General features: G+C 50.7%; 12 protein-coding genes across 12 annotated transcripts; 6 read left to right on the forward strand and 6 right to left on the reverse strand.

Moving 5' to 3' along the window:
* Positions 1 to 131: 131 nt before the first annotated feature.
* On the forward strand, positions 132 to 1,973 carry VC83_04259 (uncharacterized protein). The gene has a single exon (XM_024467894.1). It carries the CDS (start codon positions 573 to 575, stop codon positions 1,815 to 1,817), a length of 1,245 nt encoding a protein of 414 aa, XP_024324655.1. The 5' UTR covers positions 132 to 572; the 3' UTR covers positions 1,818 to 1,973.
* Positions 1,974 to 2,193: 220 nt separating this feature from the next.
* On the forward strand, positions 2,194 to 3,478 carry VC83_04260 (uncharacterized protein). The gene has a single exon (XM_024467895.1). The coding sequence runs from the start codon at positions 2,294 to 2,296 to the stop codon at positions 2,927 to 2,929; it is 636 nt and encodes a 211-aa protein (XP_024324447.1). The 5' UTR covers positions 2,194 to 2,293; the 3' UTR covers positions 2,930 to 3,478.
* Positions 3,285 to 4,079, reverse strand: VC83_04261 (uncharacterized protein; the record flags this gene model as incomplete). Its single annotated transcript, XM_024467896.1, has 1 exon — positions 3,285 to 4,079. The coding sequence occupies exon 1, from the start codon at positions 3,885 to 3,887 to the stop codon at positions 3,285 to 3,287; it is 603 nt and encodes a 200-aa protein (XP_024324446.1). The 5' UTR covers positions 3,888 to 4,079.
* A 175-nt stretch (positions 4,080 to 4,254) lies between these two features.
* VC83_04262 (uncharacterized protein) lies at positions 4,255 to 5,175 on the forward strand (the record flags this gene model as incomplete). Its single annotated transcript, XM_024467897.1, has 1 exon — positions 4,255 to 5,175. One exon carries the CDS (start codon positions 4,255 to 4,257, stop codon positions 5,173 to 5,175), a length of 921 nt encoding a protein of 306 aa, XP_024324449.1.
* Positions 5,176 to 5,730: 555 nt separating this feature from the next.
* PRS5 (ribose-phosphate pyrophosphokinase) lies at positions 5,731 to 7,085 on the reverse strand (the record flags this gene model as incomplete). Its single annotated transcript, XM_024467898.1, has 2 exons — positions 5,731 to 6,111; positions 6,162 to 7,085. The coding sequence occupies 2 exons, from the start codon at positions 7,083 to 7,085 to the stop codon at positions 5,731 to 5,733; spliced, it is 1,305 nt and encodes a 434-aa protein (XP_024324448.1).
* A 475-nt stretch (positions 7,086 to 7,560) lies between these two features.
* Positions 7,561 to 8,743, forward strand: VC83_04264 (uncharacterized protein). Its single transcript, XM_024467899.1, has 2 exons — positions 7,561 to 8,119; positions 8,224 to 8,743. The coding sequence occupies exons 1-2, from the start codon at positions 8,014 to 8,016 to the stop codon at positions 8,628 to 8,630; spliced, it is 513 nt and encodes a 170-aa protein (XP_024324451.1). The 5' UTR covers positions 7,561 to 8,013; the 3' UTR covers positions 8,631 to 8,743.
* On the reverse strand, positions 8,744 to 9,472 carry VC83_04265 (uncharacterized protein). Its single transcript, XM_024467900.1, has 3 exons — positions 9,387 to 9,472; positions 9,114 to 9,339; positions 8,744 to 9,040 (listed from the first exon to the last, which is right to left on the reverse strand). The coding sequence occupies exons 1-3, from the start codon at positions 9,467 to 9,469 to the stop codon at positions 8,750 to 8,752; spliced, it is 600 nt and encodes a 199-aa protein (XP_024324450.1). The 5' UTR covers positions 9,470 to 9,472; the 3' UTR covers positions 8,744 to 8,749.
* VC83_04266 (uncharacterized protein) lies at positions 9,465 to 11,634 on the forward strand. The gene is made up of 2 exons (XM_024467901.1): positions 9,465 to 9,927; positions 9,977 to 11,634. The coding sequence occupies exons 1-2, from the start codon at positions 9,671 to 9,673 to the stop codon at positions 11,604 to 11,606; spliced, it is 1,887 nt and encodes a 628-aa protein (XP_024324453.1). The 5' UTR covers positions 9,465 to 9,670; the 3' UTR covers positions 11,607 to 11,634.
* Positions 11,635 to 11,678: 44 nt separating this feature from the next.
* Positions 11,679 to 12,371, reverse strand: VC83_04267 (uncharacterized protein; the record flags this gene model as incomplete). The annotated part of the gene is made up of 1 exon (XM_024467902.1): positions 11,679 to 12,371. One exon carries the CDS (start codon positions 12,369 to 12,371, stop codon positions 11,679 to 11,681), a length of 693 nt encoding a protein of 230 aa, XP_024324452.1.
* Positions 12,372 to 12,676: 305 nt separating this feature from the next.
* Positions 12,677 to 13,360, reverse strand: VC83_04268 (uncharacterized protein; the record flags this gene model as incomplete). Its single annotated transcript, XM_024467903.1, has 1 exon — positions 12,677 to 13,360. One exon carries the CDS (start codon positions 13,358 to 13,360, stop codon positions 12,677 to 12,679), a length of 684 nt encoding a protein of 227 aa, XP_024324445.1.
* Positions 13,361 to 13,519: 159 nt separating this feature from the next.
* On the reverse strand, positions 13,520 to 15,605 carry SPB4 (ATP-dependent rRNA helicase spb4). Its single transcript, XM_024467904.1, has 2 exons — positions 15,369 to 15,605; positions 13,520 to 15,316 (listed from the first exon to the last, which is right to left on the reverse strand). Exons 1-2 carry the CDS (start codon positions 15,537 to 15,539, stop codon positions 13,607 to 13,609), a joined length of 1,881 nt encoding a protein of 626 aa, XP_024324444.1. The 5' UTR covers positions 15,540 to 15,605; the 3' UTR covers positions 13,520 to 13,606.
* Positions 15,606 to 16,304: 699 nt separating this feature from the next.
* On the forward strand, positions 16,305 to 17,438 carry VC83_04270 (uncharacterized protein; the record flags this gene model as incomplete). Its single annotated transcript, XM_024467905.1, has 1 exon — positions 16,305 to 17,438. The coding sequence occupies one exon, from the start codon at positions 16,305 to 16,307 to the stop codon at positions 17,436 to 17,438; it is 1,134 nt and encodes a 377-aa protein (XP_024324646.1).
* Between the last annotated feature and the right edge of the window lie 364 nt (positions 17,439 to 17,802).

Below are 17,802 nucleotides of genomic sequence, written 5' to 3' on the forward strand. Positions count from 1 at the left end.
GTTGCAGGCGGCTGAGGTCTGAACCCCCCTGTATGTGACGCGATCCGGTAATTGGCCAAAACTGGAGATATGCCACGAGGCTACGAGGCTGGATTTGATACATTTATTTCCCCCGAACTCGATACGGGACATCAAAACGATGGATCTCTTTCTTGTTTGAGAAGGCCACATCCCAAAAAACTGCCATTTCGATCATAGGAATTCTTCCTTAGGTTCATTTTCTGCATTAGAACCCTAATACCAGGACCCTTCTCTATACCCCATTGTCATATTTAGCTCCATACTGTCGGAGCGCGGCACCCTACCATCCGATATGTTGATAGCGCCTCGCTCCAATTCCGCGATTTCCTTAATTCTCTGAAATACCTTTTCATAAAACAGGAATTGGCTTTACCAACAGTCGAGCCCAGGAACTACGACTCCAACGCATAATAGAGCCCGCGACTTCAATCATACATATAAGGAGCGATAATGGCAGCAATTTAGCGCACGTTTTTGGTTCCCTGACAGCAAGCCACCCGGGCTTTGCATTTCTTAAGAGTCCAGGACATCAATTCTTCCGTTTCGCAGCCATGGACATTACGGCGCGGCGCATATCAGCCAACAAGTTGGTGACGGCAGCATCGAAGAGAATTGCCTTAGCGAAATATCCCATTCCGACGCTCTGTGCCCAACGATCCACAGGACGAAGAAACCTTACAACCCCCTCTCTTCGAACGAAAGCACCCTCACAGCAGCAGCATAACCTCCTAACACCCATAGCGAAGCGACAGGAATACAGCTCCTCGTCAGCCATATCCCCACCACCTCGATTCTCATACGGGATTGCAGCCTCCTTCACAGCCAAAGACAAACGCTTCAAGCCGAAAGATAACGTGCTTCACTTCGAACCCCGCCCAATCCCGGTCAAGCGGCGAACGAACCGTAAAGACCGCCCTTCTTCCGGCCAAGATGCTTTCTTTGTCTCTCATCTTGGTGACAGCGGCGATGTGGCGATGGGTGTTGCAGACGGAGTAGGTGGGTGGGCAGACTCGGGAGTGGACCCGGCGGATTTCTCCCATGCCTTCTGCGACTACATGGCATATGAAGCCAATAATTACGACACCGAATCGGGGGAGGCACTAAGTGCGATGGCATTAATGCAGGAAGGGTACGATGATGTCGTAAACGACAAGACTATTAGAGCAGGCGGTAGCACTGCTTGCGTCGCAATCGCGAGGACCGATGGAAGTCTGGATGTTGCGAATTTGGGCGACTCTGGCTTCCTTCAGCTGCGGTTGAATGCGGTGCACTACAACTCTGAGCCTCAGACACACGCTTTCAACACCCCCTATCAACTGGCCATCATACCAAGATCGATGAGGATGATGACCCAAGCTTTTGGAGGAACGCAGTTGGATGATATGCCAAAGGATTCCGCAGTCTCCAAGCACAGCTTGCGCCACGGTGACGTGCTCGTCTTTGCAACAGATGGCGTGTGGGATAATCTCAACAGCTACGATATCCTTCGGCTTTGTAGCAAGTTGATGGTAGGGTCAAACGCGTGGGCTCACAGTGACGACGGAATCAACGTTACGAATCGCCTATCCGATTATATTATGAAGGATGATTCGAATGGGTCTGACCAGGTTAAATCGTTGCAGTCGTTCCTGGCGATGGGGATAGCGAGCGCAGCTAAGGCGGCCAGTATTAATAGGAGGGTTGATGGGCCGTTTGCGAAAGAGGTGCAGAGGCACTACCCGCATGAGATGTGGACTGGTGGAAAGGTCGATGATATATGTGTAGTTGTTGCTGTGGTTGTGGAAGATGGGAAATAAAGCGTCCAGGGTTTAGATGGAAATGGGCGTCTCTGGATGAATTATTGGGTCAGATGAGAATATAGACTGCGAGGTCCAGGCTCGCGGCCGAAGGTAATAAGATTAATTGGTCGAAGACGTATATATATAGCATTTATATTGAAGACGTACATATTATAACATTGTCCTGTCACGTTTTTTCAAGAGTCAAAGCCACCAACGTGAAGTAAGTTGGTTTTCAAGCAAACAACCTCAAACGGGAAAGAAACATTCAGACAATCACGTCATTTACAATTATTTATTATTTGTACAATCCCAAATGGCATTCCCCTAACTGTGCCAAATCCTCTCCCAGAGATAAGCATCGGCGTGCCAAGACTTCATGTCGTAGCGCCTACTTAGTCAGCAAGATTTTGAGATTCTCGAGCGCCCTGAACTACCAACCTTTATAGACCAGCTCTTGCAATTGGCATCGCAGGCCACATTCAAGACCGAAAATGTTCACCAGGGCATTAAGACGAGCGGTGCAGGAGGTGCGGGTGCCCTCCTTGACACTCCCGCCAACTTTCCTCCTCCCAAGCCAGGCACGATACTTCAACTCGACAGAACAGCACGTTGAGCCCCCGACCTCGAAGGCTCCGCTGGCTTCGCATTCTCCTATCTCGACTGAGGCCATTGCGTCTGCCACTGGAATCAAAGCCACCCAGCCGACAGTACCATCTACTCCCTACGCCGTCACCGAATCGGTCAAGGAGCTCCTACCGCTGCTCAATGCGCAACCGTCGAAATTCATAACGGCGCTCATCCACGGCCGACCATACCTCCTCACAGTAGGAGATACCGTCCGTCTCCCATTCCATATGCCTGGTGTTGTGCCCGGCGACGTCCTCCGACTCAACCGCGCATCCGCTATTGGCAGCAGAGACTACACACTGAAGGGGCAACCACACGTGGACGAGAGGGTGTTCGAGTGCAGGGCTATCGTGATGGGGACCGAGGGCGAGCCGGCACGGATTAAGATTAAGAAGAAGCAGAGGAATCGGAGGACGAAGACTGTTATTAGCAAGCACAAGTTTACGGTGTTGAAGTTGTCTGAATTGAGGGTCAAGGAGTTGGGGGAGATTGAGCAATAGATGTGCAATAGCGAGAGGGCATGCTAAAGGGATAGCTAGGGGATTTGATAGGGGGAATAGGGAAGGACTATGTTGTATGATTATTGCAGTATATACTGTCATGCGACGAGAGGCATGTGTAACTATCAATTGTGTTATTCTATCTCACTAGAGAGGCAACTGTAAAACGGCACTGCTTTATATGCATGTGATCGTTTCCTTTTGGCAGCCAGTTTTTACATGTCTGCGTGTGCACTTATTACCACTGCACAGATTATGTCTATTAATTACTGATCAAATTTGGGTATCTCTATACATCTGTCTCGACACATCGTCTATCTCGTGCTTGAAGGGCCCCCCTTCCATAAATGCCCAATCAATCCCTTTTCACTTCAAACAACACCTTCGCCAACTCCCTAATCTCTTCACTCTCATTCTTGCCCAGCGCAGCCGTAATCCCCTGCAGCGTCTCAGCATCCAGTCCCTCCTTCCGCCGACTGTAAATATCAATCCCAGCCGGCGTAAACAGCGTCTTCTGGAAATACGTCACAGCCCAACCTTCCCCCTCTCCTCCCTCTCCTCCCCCGCCATACCCCAAGAACTGCCAATGGCTACTAGCAATCATCAACCACCCCTTCCCCCGCCAACTCCACGCCCCGTCGCCTGCTGGAGTATCAATCCCAGAGACCGTCTTGATACCAGAGCCCGTAAGGCCCTGGTAGGTTACCGTGTCGTCAAGCTTAGGGCTGGCGTCTTCCGAGAGAGGTACGTAGGTTATGGCGACGTTGCGGGCTTTTTTCCACATGGGGAGCGTGGAGTGGGTAACGTGCCAGGTTCCCGTGATAGAGTCGCGGGGAGGGACGAAGGTTGTGGAGGATGCAGAGAAGGGCGCGCCGCGTTCTTTGGGAGCACGGATTTTGATGCTGGTGGTAGCACTGGGCGCAGCTGCAACTGCTTCGGCGGCGACTGGGTCTGACATTGTTTTGGAGGGGCGAGTTGGTGATAGTTCCAGAGGGACAGTCTCGCGAGAAGCTGATTTTGATAATGCGGTAGTTGGGGGTCCGTCGAATTATATGGGCATTCTGGGATATTATACACTATGTAGAAGAATTCTTTTGCTCGCCATATTATTTCTTAACTTGCAAGACGTACAAAAAATTGAAGTGCTGGGCCAGGCGCAAAGCCCAAGATCTGAGACGAGTTGGGAGCACCTAATGCATGGTAAAGCACGGACCCCTACTGGCTTTCTTCCCCAGAATCTGCACGTGAGTTCCTATCTCGTCACCTGACCTACAATACTACACTCACCTTCAAACCTGTAATACTTTCTCCTCAAAGCAACAAGGATGGACCCCTCATATGCCTCGTCCGATGATGAAGCCGACTCCATGGCGGCAGCTATGGGCTTCTCCTCTTTCGGTACTCAGGGACCACCCAAGAAACGGAAGTTCAACCCCAAGAGCGATGCCTTCATCGAGGACCAAGAGCTGGAAGCCGTAGACAAAGGGGGAAAAAAGGGGCAGGGCAGTGGAGGGAATCAGATTCCGCTGGGAAGGCCACGACAGCTCGGTGTGCCGTCACAGGCATCAGCAGGAGCTGCGAAAAATGACGAGGAAATTGCATTGGATGATGATGAGGGACCACAGTACGCGGGTGAGGATGACGAGGGGCCGAGATATTTGGACACCAGTCATCCGCCGCCTATCATGGATGGTATAGGGAGGAATGAGGATGAGATTCTGCTGGATGAAGATGAAGACGAGCAAGGTCCAGGCTATGTTGATACTAGCCTCCCACCACCAAACCAGGCAGCTCGTGAAGCACAAGAGAAGATCGATGCCATCTTATCCTCGACAGGAAGTTCGGCGGCCCCAGTCCCTCCGAAGCAAAAGCAGAAAGCCAAAAAACCACAGAGTTCTGGACTTGGAGCTTTTATGAACGCGTTGAAGACGCCTGTTGTTGCACCACCGGGATCCAGCATAGCACCAGCGCCGGGGACGACGCGGATACTGCAAATCCCAGCAGTGGCCTCACTACCACAGCGCCCACCGCCACCTTCTTCAAGTACTATGGGGCCGCCGGGAGCATCAATGGGCAGGAGTCAAAATGCGGGCCAGAGGGGGCAAAGGAATGAGCTATGGTATATAGGCTATTACGATCCAAGCTTTAATGATAATCCCTGGAGAGGACTGGAGAAGGAAAATGGGCTGCCGGAGGTTGGGACGTGGATTGAGAGGCCTCAGAGGGGTCAGGGACAGACGGCGTAAATGGTCGTAGAGGCCGGGCAATCACATTCACATTAGTTCGAGGTTGGGCTGACAATCACAATAACACTGCAACAAATCACGCATCAGTTTCTCCCCGTGCTCAATCATATTCTTCAACTATCTTTTATTTTTCTCGGCGTCTTCTTTACCCACTCAAGCTGTCTCACGCCCGTATCCAGCACTTGGGAAGCGTGCAATTACGATGTCAAGACATTCATAGTGTGAACAAAATTAAGCTGGTAGGTAGAAATCAGAGCCGCAGATGCCCGTAATATCCTGCGCTCATCTCCCCCGTCTTTGGACTTCGGAGTCTTTTTTTTGGGTATAGCAAAGGTATGTAAACGGGGCTTGTTTTTTTTTTTTTCGGCCGAAGCACCGATCATGTCCTGTAGCAACTGCCCACTGTACTGTATACCCACGCATGGTGTCAAATGAATGGGATTAACGAACCCGCCCTCCCAACTCCAATGAAGCAGAAGAACGAGGAAAAAATATACGCCATGAAAGAAAACTGCCTCTCCCAAGATTGGCTGGTGTAATTCCATTACATGTATTCTAGTCGTACTGGAAAAGGACGCTGATGGATTCGCCGTGGTATACCCTTCGGATTGACTCTGCGAAAATGCCGCCAATCTCCAGTACTTCCAGTTTCGGGCACAGGCGCTTGTGCTCTTCTTGTGGGACACTGTTAGTGACGATGACTTTGTCAATGGCGCTGGCGTTGATGCGGGCGATGGCGTCGCCGCTGAAGACTCCGTGGGTGAGGAGGGCGTAGACGTAGGTAGCGCCCTCTCTCTTTACAAGCTTGGCAGCGCGGGTAATAGTGTTTGATGTATCAGCGAGATCATCGATGATAATGGCGACTCGACCAGCGACATCTCCCACAAGCATCATGGTGGCGTTTTGGCGGTCAGTGATGCGAGTCGGTCGACGTTCCTAGGGTTTTGATTAGTTTGTAGCCTCGGTCAAGAAGCAGGCTATGTTACCTTATGAATCAGGGCGAAGTCCATGTTTAAGCCGTCGGCAATTGCTGTGGCACGCTTTGCACCGCCGGCATCTGGACTGACGATAACGGCATCTTTGAAGTTCGGAATATGTTGTTGGATATATCTCTTGAGAAGTGGCTTGCCGTAGAGGTTGTCGACGGGGATATCGAAGAAGCCTTGGTATTGCGGGTCGTGAAGGTCCATGGTGATGATGTGGTCCGCTCCGGCACAGGTAAGCAGATCCGCGACAAGGGTGCCCGCTTGAGCGACCCATTGCTTGTATCCAGGCTTTGGCTGGAAAAATGCGGCGTTGTTGATGACTGCGTTGTTCTCGTAGTCGTGAGTCGTAAAGTGGGGTGTTTGGGCACCCTTCTCTTCCCTAACTGATCCGTTGCTGCTATCGCTCGTATCTTGTCGCCTAGGTGGGGTAATACCATTCGACATGTTATCCTCTAATGACGACTTTCCAAGCTTCTTGTGCAAGTTACCGATGCCATTTGTCAAGCCTTGACTCTGTGGTTGAGACAAGCTCGGTGTAGCTGGACGACTCTCGAAGGAAAAGTCAGTCCGGTTAACGTCCGTTGGATTTCGGGTTAGAGGCGCTCCAATCTTATTATAAGGAATATCCGGCTGCCTCGAGTAGGGAAATAGCGGTAGGACTGCGGTGACTCGCTTTGCCGAGCCGGTTTTGCAAGCGGAGATCATGATGCACAGGTCGATGAAGTTGTCGTTGACCTTCCCACCACCTGACTGAATGATGTAGACATCCTTTCCTCTGACTGAGTCTTGAATCTCAAGTCGACTTTCACCAACCGAGAACTTTTTGAGGATTCGATCACAGGCAGCAACGCCAAGAGTATTGCAAATCGTCTCGACAAGCTGAGGATGCGAGTTGCCACCCAGTATGACGATGTTTCTGGTCATCGTGAAAAGGTCGGAGTATTTATTTTGTTTCTTTCAAGGTAGGAGGTCTGCTAGTTAAGCAAACTTGTTCGCCGGTAAGAAGCTGTTGAGCAGATGGTGAATTGTTTTGTTGTCCGATGTTTCCCGTTTACGTTCGACGGATAAGGAAAAGTCGGTATGAGGGGTGACTTGAGGATGCGGTGAAGGCAGAGGGGAGAGTAGTGGTTAAGCACTTTCGAATGTAAAGTTTGCTTTCAACATTTGGAATATTGGTGCTTGTGAAAACACATGAATTTTGAGGTTGTTTTCTCCGGATGGAGAGGAAAACGAGGAATTGCGAAAGGCGGCTCAATCGTAGTTTCGGCGCGAGGTCAAGGAAAAAAGTTGTGCCCCACCCCAATCAATGCGGAAAGTTAGAGCTTTTGACATAAATGGCGCATTAAAAACCCAATCAGCTTGACCGCCTCGGCAGAATTCATTCCAATAAACGCATAACTACTGGAGGTTGCTCATGCGGTTAAAAAGTTTGAAGGAGGGACCGTGCGTCCTGTGCAGTAGTTGGGAATCAAATAGTAAAAATGAAGCTGATGGGAATTACTCTCGTTATTTTAATTCTTGAGTACCTGGCGTATGAAAAGGCGTATTGGAAGATCGAAAGCCATTCTTTTATTCACAGCTACTGTAATTACCTTAAGCGGCGATGGTGTCTCAGTGGTGTCCAATAAACTAAAACGCGGCTTCGCTAATCCACCGTACAAGCTGCCCATACAGTGCTCATATAAACAACCAGGTCGCAGCTTCCATATTATCCAAGCTCTCATATCTCGTACTCCAAAGAATAAAGGGGCGGCTGAGCAGTAGCTCGTCTGGCTGATCAGGGTTCTGTTTCACTGTTTGAATACCAACTAGAAGCCTCTGAGACAACGGCACCGCGGGGTCGCAAACCAGAATGAAGATCCTTGAGGCCCAGTCAGCGGTCTTAACAAACTATGAAGTTTACACTCATCTGTCGGAATTGAGAGAGAGGTATGCGAAGGAGCGTAAAAACAAGAGAGGTAAGAATAGCCAGCGTTCAAACCGGGACATGCACTCTGCAAATAAATGTACTCGTCCCCGCCCTCAATGCCTTTCCTGGCTGGAATGCTAACAGAGTTTCCAGGACTGGGAAACCTACAGACCATAGTCATGGAGCTCATGGACTACTTCGAGAAGCCTCCGTCTCCACTGGGGAGCAAGCCTTTGCCATACAACAAAGACACCATCCGTACTCTCTTGGAGCGCCTTCGTCCGTACGACCTCACAAAAGCTGAGATAATAATGATTATGAACAATAGGCCAATGAGCCCTGCGGTGCTGAATATCTTGATCCAAGAATTTGACGACCGGTTCTACGAAGATGTCGACGGCATTCGCGATGATATCCTTAATATCGTTGCAGATGTTCTTGGGACACCTGATCAAAAGGATAGGCAGATCATGGCAGCCGAAGCAAGTGGACATAGAGAAAAGGACAATGAAGCGAAACTGGCAAGGAATGAAGATGTAAAGATGGAAGGGCAACAATAGAAGGAACATAAAAGGTTGGGTTGGTATTTAGCATTGCGCGGCGTTCTCACACGGGGTATATAGGCGCTGGGACAAATCAATTAACTTCAGAGTGGCTGAAAATTTATCAGGATGGTTCTTTACATTATCAAGCATCCGCCCTCACTGAGACCTTGCAGCCCATCTACTTTGTTCGTTGTCTGTGCCCCAGTCTTGCAGATATCTTCCCAAGCTTCCTTTAAAAGCTCGCCTGTGACTGCTGAGCACTCCATATACTTATCACATCTCATCTCTTGGGCAATTCTATATGCTTCCTGGGGATATATGATCCCGTTCGGGTCTTCCTCGCTACGCAAATCGCGCTTCAAGCCAAGCACGATAATTGGAAGCTCCCGTTCCTGCATAAATGACTTGATAGTCTCATTGATCCACTGGAAATACGTCAGGCACTGTCTATCAATAGTCTCGCTGATAGCAAGCTGGGATTGGAAAGGTTATCCTTACATATCTCTGCATGTGGATCATACTCAACCTCTGGCTCACATCAAAGCACAGCACTACTACGTCGGGTCGCAGGAGCTTCCAGTTTTCAGGGCTTGCGGTGTCGTAAAGTCGAAAGCGAAACGGGCGATTGCAGAACTTTATATCATAAACAAACGGTTGGTCGCCATCACGAAGAGGCGCAATGCGTCTGTCGGCCTGTTGTCCCACGGCGCCTTGGCTTATCCGCCTGGGATTTGTTTAGCTTGGATCAATCATGATCGATTCAAGACTTACGAGAAGAACGTAGACTTTCCACATCCAGCATCGCCAAGGAATAGAATTGAGACCACAGGCGAATCGGGATCGGAATTGGCCATCGAATGGTGGTTGAATAGTGAAAGACGAACTGACGTCTAAATCCATTGTTATCTTATCGATAAGCCAGGCCCATAGTGCGACCGCAGAGCACAGAGTTCAGGGACTCGGCGATTAATGTGTCGCTCCCCGTCTCCCCAAAAAAAGTCTTTGGGGTACGATTCAGGAACCCAACGGACTCCCAGGCCACCAGAGGCCATGAGATGAGAACCTCACAACTGCGCAACTGGAGAAAGTCTTTGAAATCTCTTGGCGAATCCAAGAATAGGCATTTTCACGCCTCACCACCTCAATTCCTTACCCATTTTGAAATCGAAAGGAGGAAGAAGGCGGCAAGATTCGCCCTTCAAAACATGGCAACCCTGCCTGTGGAGAAGATAAACTACAAAGAGTGGTCTCACGAAAATCTCATCAAACGAGTGACAGAGCTGGAGCACAACTTAAAACTCAAGAATGCACAGTTGGTGGCAACCCAAACTTCTATCCCAACCTAGCTAATAACCACACAGCTATCCCGTCGCGACACCAGCAAAGAGCTACAAGAAAGTGCGCACAGAAAAGGCCTTCGACCCCTCTAGATACTCTACCCGCCTCATCGCGCTGAAATTGGCATATCTGGGAAAGGGCTACAACGGCTTCGAGCACCATCTAAACAACAAGACACGGTTACCAACTGTCGAGGAGAAAATATGGGAGGCGCTCGTTAAAGCACGGCTCATATTCCCCAAAGGCGCATCTCTGGATCAGCACGATGGCAGTGGCGAAATAAACTGGGATGGATGCGACTATTCGAAGTGCGGCCGTACCGACAAGGGCGTCAGTGCGTTCGGCCAGGTCATCGGCCTGAGAGTCAGGAGTAATAGGCCTCTACCAAAGTATACGGCCGAGGGACCTAAGTATGAGACGGACGGTTTTCGCCACACAAAGCCCCGTGATGGGGCACTTGAGATGGCTTCGCCTGCTCTCCGTCCTAGTATTGAAGAGTCAAGGTCACAGGTCACGCCGGAATTGAGCATCGATGATCCAGAATTCGAGGAACCTCTCAACTTCGATCCGATTGCGGATGAGCTACCATATTGCCACTTATTAAACCGCCTTCTCCCTCCGGATATCCGCATATTGGCATGGTGCCCGGCGCCGCCTCTCGGGTTCTCAGCCAGGTTCAGTTGCAAAGAAAGGCAGTATAAGTACTTCTTCACGCAACCCGCGTTCGCACCGCCACCAGAGAATCCAAACATCAAAAGTACTAATAAAAACACTGATGTCAAGGATGGATGGCTCGATATCGATGCCATGCGTGAAGCGGCTGGTTACTTCGTTGGATCTCACGATTTCAGGAACTTCTGCAAGATCGACGGCAGCAAACAGATAGAGAATTTCGAGCGGACTATGTTTTTCGCTGATATCTTGGAAGTGGACGACACAACCCCAACATTGGACTTTGTTGGGAAGAAGGAATTTCTTCCCGCTGCCTCTATTACTGGCTCAAGCGAACAGATATCTCCAAAAGTGTATACCTTCACTCTCCACGGTTCGGCATTCCTATGGCATCAAGTCCGCTGCATGGTGGCTATTCTCTTTCTGGTTGGCCAGGGCCTGGAAAAGCCAACTATCATTAAGGAGCTTCTTGACGTTGAGAGGAACCCTTCTCGGCCAGCTTATGAAATGGCACAGGATTCACCACTCGTTCTTTGGGACTGCGTCTTCCCTCATGAAGATGACCCCAGCCGAGAGAACGCAATCCAATGGCTCCATATGGGCGACGAGCCCGGCCGCGGCGATACGAAATGGGGTACGACCGGCCTAATGGAAGATCTTTGGAAAGTCTGGCGAGAGAGAAAGATTGACGAGGTTCTTGCAAGTAACCTCCTGGGTGCAGTCGCGAAGCAAGGAGGTGCCATTGAAGGTTTGACAAGCGATCACTGGGCCAAGGTTGTCAGGAGCCAGAAGGTCTATGACGGGAACAACAAGCCGAAATTGACTGGACAATACACTCCAGTCATGAAGAAACCGCTGATGGAGACGGCCCGGGTGATCAATGAGAAGTACGCCGTACGGAAAGGCTTCGAGGATTCTGCGGACCTGAAGAAGCAGGGCTTCAGGAGGATGAATAATCCCAGCGACAACGCAGACGAGTAAAACATTTAACAATACATATATTCATCAGTAGTCTCGTTCCTTTCCATCTATGCCATCCCAACATGAAACTTCCTATGCCTTCCCATTCCCAGCTTTATCTACAGCTTTCGCTCGACCATATAAACACTGTCTCCCGCCCCTCCACACCTCCTCCACAACCCTCCTCCTAGGTAACGTTTTGGGAAACACAACCACCACCTCCCTTTCCCCCTCCACAACCACAACCAAGTAGTACCTAACCTCAAACCCGCGAAACGCCTCGTTAATGAGCAGATCCTGAATCTTCTGCGTCGGGATAAACTGCGTCGATGCGCCGGTCAGATACGTCGACGAGCTCGAACAAGTCTGGATCCCAAGACCGCGCAGGACCAGCAAGGACTCCTGAGAGTGGATGCGCAGAATGGACAAATAGGCGAATGCAGCTGCTAGCGGGAGCAGGATGAAAAGAGGGACGAGAGACGCCACGTGCGTGGCTCCAAGGCCGAGTTGCGAAGCATGGAGAAGAGCGAGGGAGTGCCAGAGGTAGTCTAGGCTGGGGACCTCAGGCGTTGGGGAATATGGTAGAATCGATGGCGCGGAGGGGTAGAGCTGCCATTTGCAGAATAGGAGGAGGGCGATGCTCAGGAGGAGGAGCACGCGGATGGTTGTCAAGATGCCGAGCAGAAGGCGGAACGAGAGCGTGGACGGCGGGCGCGTCGAGACGATATATTCAACCGTCGTCGGAGAGGGCCTCCGCACGCGGAGGGTGGGTTCGACAGTTAACATTTGGCAATGGCTGTCTGCATCTTTGGTTGTGCCGTGAAAGGAAGCTCTTGGTGCTGGGGTAGCTCAGCATATGGATATTTACAAACACTCGAGGCTTATCGATAAGGGAATATGTGGTGGATGGTGGAGTTGGCGGATAGCAACAGATCAGAAGTTGCAACATAGATCACAGTATTTCGGTCCAAAAGCTCTTGAATGAACCATAGTGCTTTAATATTCCTATGTTACTGACAGTAAACTCAGTAATCCCTTCTAAACGCCCTCATGATACCGTCCCACCGCCTCCCAGCATTGACCAGCTTCAATTAATCTCCAGTGTCAATCTCCAAGTCCAGCTGCACCCCATTGCTAACCCCATAATCCTCCAGCGTCAGTTGATCTTTGAATGGTCGCTCTCCTTGTCTCTTCAGCATGATCTCATGTGGCTGTCTTCCAATGCGCGCCGCAACCTGAGCTTTGAACAGCTTGACGGGATCGCTCGCAAGACATGGAATTGCAGCCTTAGTCCCCAACCGATCATTGATATGGACGATAATCATAGGCTCACCACTTGCAACCGGTGCAGCCGCAGCAGCAGCAGCAGCCGCCCGAGCTGGTGGCTTAGAAGTGTCCGCCGCAGCACTCTTCTCCGTCTTCGACGAGCTCCCAAACTTATCAGCCACCGACGGCCCAAACTTGGCAGCAACACCGAATTTGTCCTCGACCGAGGACCCCTTGGCCGCTGGTTCACGTCTTCGAGGCGAGGGCGAACGGTTTCGGTAGCCTCGCTCAAGGCGCTTAGGCTCCTCGAGGCGGTCCTCGTCGCGGCGCTTCTCTTTCCATTTGAAGCCGCTCTTCTTGGGTTTGTCGCGAGGCTCGCGGTCGCGGGTTCGGTCTCTTTCGCTGTCGCGATCTCGGTCGCGGGGTTTTTCTTGACGGTCTGGCGATCGGCTGCGTCGCCGCGGGGGCGAGCGCCGTGGTGCGGGTGACCGCGACCTGGAACGAGGCATGGTGGTGACTGTTGACGAGAGGTGGAGTACAATGGCGGGGAGAAGAAGTTAAAAGGTCCCAGACTAACTACCAACACCAACACGTCAAATTATATCATTTCACAGCTCATTCACCCTAATTCACGTACACATTTACGGTTATTATTTCAAACATAATTTTCGGTCTCATTCCATGAAAGTGGTAATATTTTTACGCAATAAGTATACAGCCTCGTCGTATCGTTATTCAGGCAAGCAAGCTTTCAACTAATCAAATCCCTTAAACTCCTGCTTATCCAACTCAAGCAAAGCCTTCTGCTCCATCTTCGTCTTCTTCCTCACCTGCTCCAATAACGACAGCAGCTCGTTCTCCTTCTCTCTCTCCTCGGCAGTCATCTTGTCCACCCTCTCCGCCTCTCTCTTCCTCTTCTTCTTCTCCCTCCTGTCCTCCTTCAGATCCTGTGCATCGTGCTTCGCGCTCCACGCACTCCGCTCCTTCTTCCTTGCAAGCTGCTCTGCAGTTGGCACATACGGACCCGCATTCTTCGCCTCCTCCATAGCAACTATGCGTGCCTTCTCCCGGATCTTATCCTTGTATTCATACTCAGACATGTTGAGCTTAACGCCCAGGCTCTTGTCTCCATCCCACTTGTTCAACTCCGGCATCTTTGGGAGCTTCACCAATGCCCACGCATGGCCAAGATCAGTCCAGTCCAAGTCTGCGACCCGGAATATACTGCTGGCTGTATGCTTGCTGTAGCTCTTAACCCACGACACGAAGCCACGCTGACCCTTGTCATGCAGGGCGCGGTCATCTAAGACCTCCTTGCGCAAACGCTCAGTTATGGTGCGCACGTCCTTCTCACTTATCTTCACTTCTGGTGTCGTCAGCTCACTGATTGGCGTTTTGCGAATCTCCAAGAACGGGATATAGTCCTCTTCTCGGCCTGGCTGCAGGAAAATGACACTCAGTCCTTTGCGGCCAGCGCGTCCAGCACGGCCGCAACGATGGAGGAAAGCCTTGGGGTCGGAAGGTGGGTCGATTTGGACAACCAGATCAACTTGTGGGATATCGAGGCCACGGGCAGCCACATCAGTAGTGAGAAGGACCATGGGACTAACGGAGTTGAGGAATTTAGAGAAGTTCTTGTTGCGTACGGCAGGAGGGTGTTTGCCGTGGAGGGGAACCAGAGAGAAGGTAGGGTGTAGAACAGCGATGAGGAGATGCTGGAAGTAGTCGACGGCTGCACAGGTGGAAAGGTAGACGATGGTTTTCTGTGGTTTGGGGTCTAGATTTTCCAAGAGTGAGAGTAATGCGGGTATCTTCTCGGGCGGGCGTGTGGGTAGGTAGGACATTTGTAATGATGCTGGCGTTCGTTTATCATCGCCGCTGAGAGATTTCACTTTCACAGCGATTTTGACGGGATTGCGGAGACCAACACGGACAATTTCGCCAACTGCTTCTGAAACAGAGGCACTAAAGAGTCCAGTGCGGCGTTGTTTTGGTAGGCGGGCGAGAATGCGCTGGAGGTCATCTTTAAATCCCAGATCAAGGAGACGGTCGGCTTCGTCAAGAACGAGAACTTCAAACGACGACTGAGGGCAATGGACATGCGGAGAGGATAGCAGTTCGAGGAGGCGGCCGGGCGTGGAAATGAGAAGGTTTGGGCTGTTCTTGAGGAATGCGCTCAAGTCTTGGGCTGGGGTTGTTGTTCCTCCGAGGAGCAGTTGGGGGACAACTGAGAGTGTCGACGCGGGGAAAGGTGTCGCAACTTCGGATGGAGTAAACTTTGCTACTGACGGGGCGTGGAAACCAAGGAGCGACAACAGGACGGTGTGTAGTTGGGTAGCCAACTCTCGAGTAGGAGAGATGATTATTGCGCCGACGTGATGCTTCCTCAGTGGTTCTTGGAGCCTAAGTAGCTTCTCAACTACTGGTATTAAAAACGACAGAGTCTTTCCGCTTCCAGTAACAGCCTAGGTTTGTTAGTTATTATTTTTGGCAATTAATCCGAGCATTCCAACGAACCTCTACAACAACATCTTTATTCCCCATGAACAGTGGAATTGTCGAGGCTTGGACTGGTGTCATGCGCGTGAAGCCCATTGTCTTAATCGCATTGAGAGTCCAATCGGACAGTGGAGGAGTGAGCGAATCCCACGCCCGGGGATCCTTCTTGGTCACATCCTTTGTTGGCATGTCGCCGTATGTCTGCTTTTTCCTCAGTTTGAGCGTATCGAAGCTCCCCGCCGTATCAAAGATATGTGGTCGTGGTCGAAAATGTGCACTGAATTAATTTTCTTATCGTTATCGATAGCGCACGTGACTAATGGCACCCATTCCACATGCCTGCTGTTGATTTCCCCACCTGTGATAAAGAATTGGAGAAATGAGGTCAGGGACCAGGTAAAACAAATGCAGACATCTCTATTAAAACTCTGTATACAGATAGCTAAACTCTGCACGCATATAAAACACCTTCTAACACCTTCTAACGACCTCGCGGTGAATCCAAACCAAAAAATTGTCATCGTAAAAATGTTATACGTCGGCGCCTCGGACCTACCAGAAGGAGGATGCCGTCATCCAACATTTTCGTCACTTTTTTTACAATCTTAGCGGCCTTGTGCCTGTACCTGGTCGTCAGCAACCAACCCACGTTATTTTCTATACCACGACACCCTTCACTTGCTCTCACGTCCTATTCCCTATAACAAGATAACCGTGGCAGCCAGCTCACGAAATAGTAGGCAGAATCTCCATTTCTATGAAGATGCAACGCAGCCCTGCTCTGTACCTATCGCTCCACTGGAGCCAATAGCACAGTCCACCACTACAATTACGAACCTAACGACACACGACACTCAACTCCACTTTACATATAATATACTACGACTGCAAAATAACCGGCGAACTATCGTCGGCGTTGCACCTTGCTGGGCGCTACCGACCTTTGACCATATGATGCCTCCGCGCGCGATCCCGGCAACTCCGAGGGTGATTTCACCGTCGCCCACCCCATCCGAGACGTCACAGGATGGATATTCTGGTCCGATGACACGCGCATCCGCGAGAAAGCGCGTAAATACACCTCAGGCTATTCATGAAGATCTCGATGACGAGTCATCAGACTCCAGCACCGATGCGACTGGCAGAAGGCCGAGGCCGAAGAGCAGAAGCCCGGTCAGGGTTCGCAAGACCAGTGGAATCTCCAATGCCCAGCCCAACGGGGCGCCAGAAATACAAGATGAGGCATTATTAAGTCCAGCAAAGCTGTCACCGTCGACGGCCTGGAGTTGGCGCGAGTTCAGTCGCAGCCCGAGCCCTCTCGGCTTGATTCCGATCCATAAACAATTCCGCGCCTTTATTCACAGGCACGAAGTACCCAGGAAAGCACTGCATGTGTCGATAGGATTCTTCACATTATGGGCATACGTCTCTGGAAAGCAAACCAGCGCCATCCCACCTTATCTGATGGCTGCACTTGTACCTATCGCCGCGACGGATTATTTAAGGTTTAGGTTCCCATACCTGAATCGAATATATGTAAGGGCACTCGGTGCTCTCATGCGCGAGACGGAGTACAACTCATGGAACGGCGTCATATGGTATTTACTCGGTACATGGACCGTGCTCTACTTCCTTCCTAAAGACGTCAGTGTTGTTGCAGTACTCCTCCTCAGCTGGTGTGATACAGCTGCAAGCACTTTCGGGCGGGCCTGGGGCAGATTCACTCCACGGATCAGGAAAGGGAAATCCCTTGCTGGCACTGCCGCTGCATTTATTGTCGGTGTTGTGACTGCTGTGGGTTTCTGGGGATGGTTGGCCCCACGAACTGGACCGTTCCCTGGTGATGACGAATGGCCATTTATGTTCACGGGTGTACTGAGACTCCCTGGCGCCATCCAGAATGGTCTGAGCCTCACTGACTCTCAGAGCTCAATTGGAGGAGGAGTTGCACTTGCAGTAATGAGTGTGTGGACGGGTTTTGTTGCAGCGGCCAGTGAAGCTGTCGATATCTTTGGCTGGGATGACAACCTAACCATACCAGTTCTGAGTGGTATCGGCATCTGGGGCTTCCTCAAGGTCTTTTGTTAGAAGGTCAGGAAAGATCTGGTACACACTCAGCATTGGACAGAACGAATAGCACATCACATGTATTATGTAGACGAATATTCCAATTACCACTAGGCAGCACTCCACGTTTTGAGACTTTGTTGTGCCTTGTGCCTCCAGGCATGGTTTCGTCAGTATCCCTTCCGATGCACGAATTCCTTCAGTGGTTGTGACGATATATTTTGGAATTTGTGTCCAGCCCATGTTTCGTGCCACAGGTGCCAGTCGCCTCGTTCAGCTTCATTGGTTCCTGGCATGTATAGGCCACCTCATTTGATCGCAGAAAATATGCGGGCTTACCCCGTCCTTAGCCAACGAATGCAGCCTTGTGGCATTCCGTTCCAAT

This window comes from Pseudogymnoascus destructans, assembly GCF_001641265.1.
Source record: "Pseudogymnoascus destructans isolate 20631-21 unplaced genomic scaffold scaffold_9, whole genome shotgun sequence".
NCBI lineage: Eukaryota > Fungi > Ascomycota > Leotiomycetes > Thelebolales > Thelebolaceae > Pseudogymnoascus > Pseudogymnoascus destructans.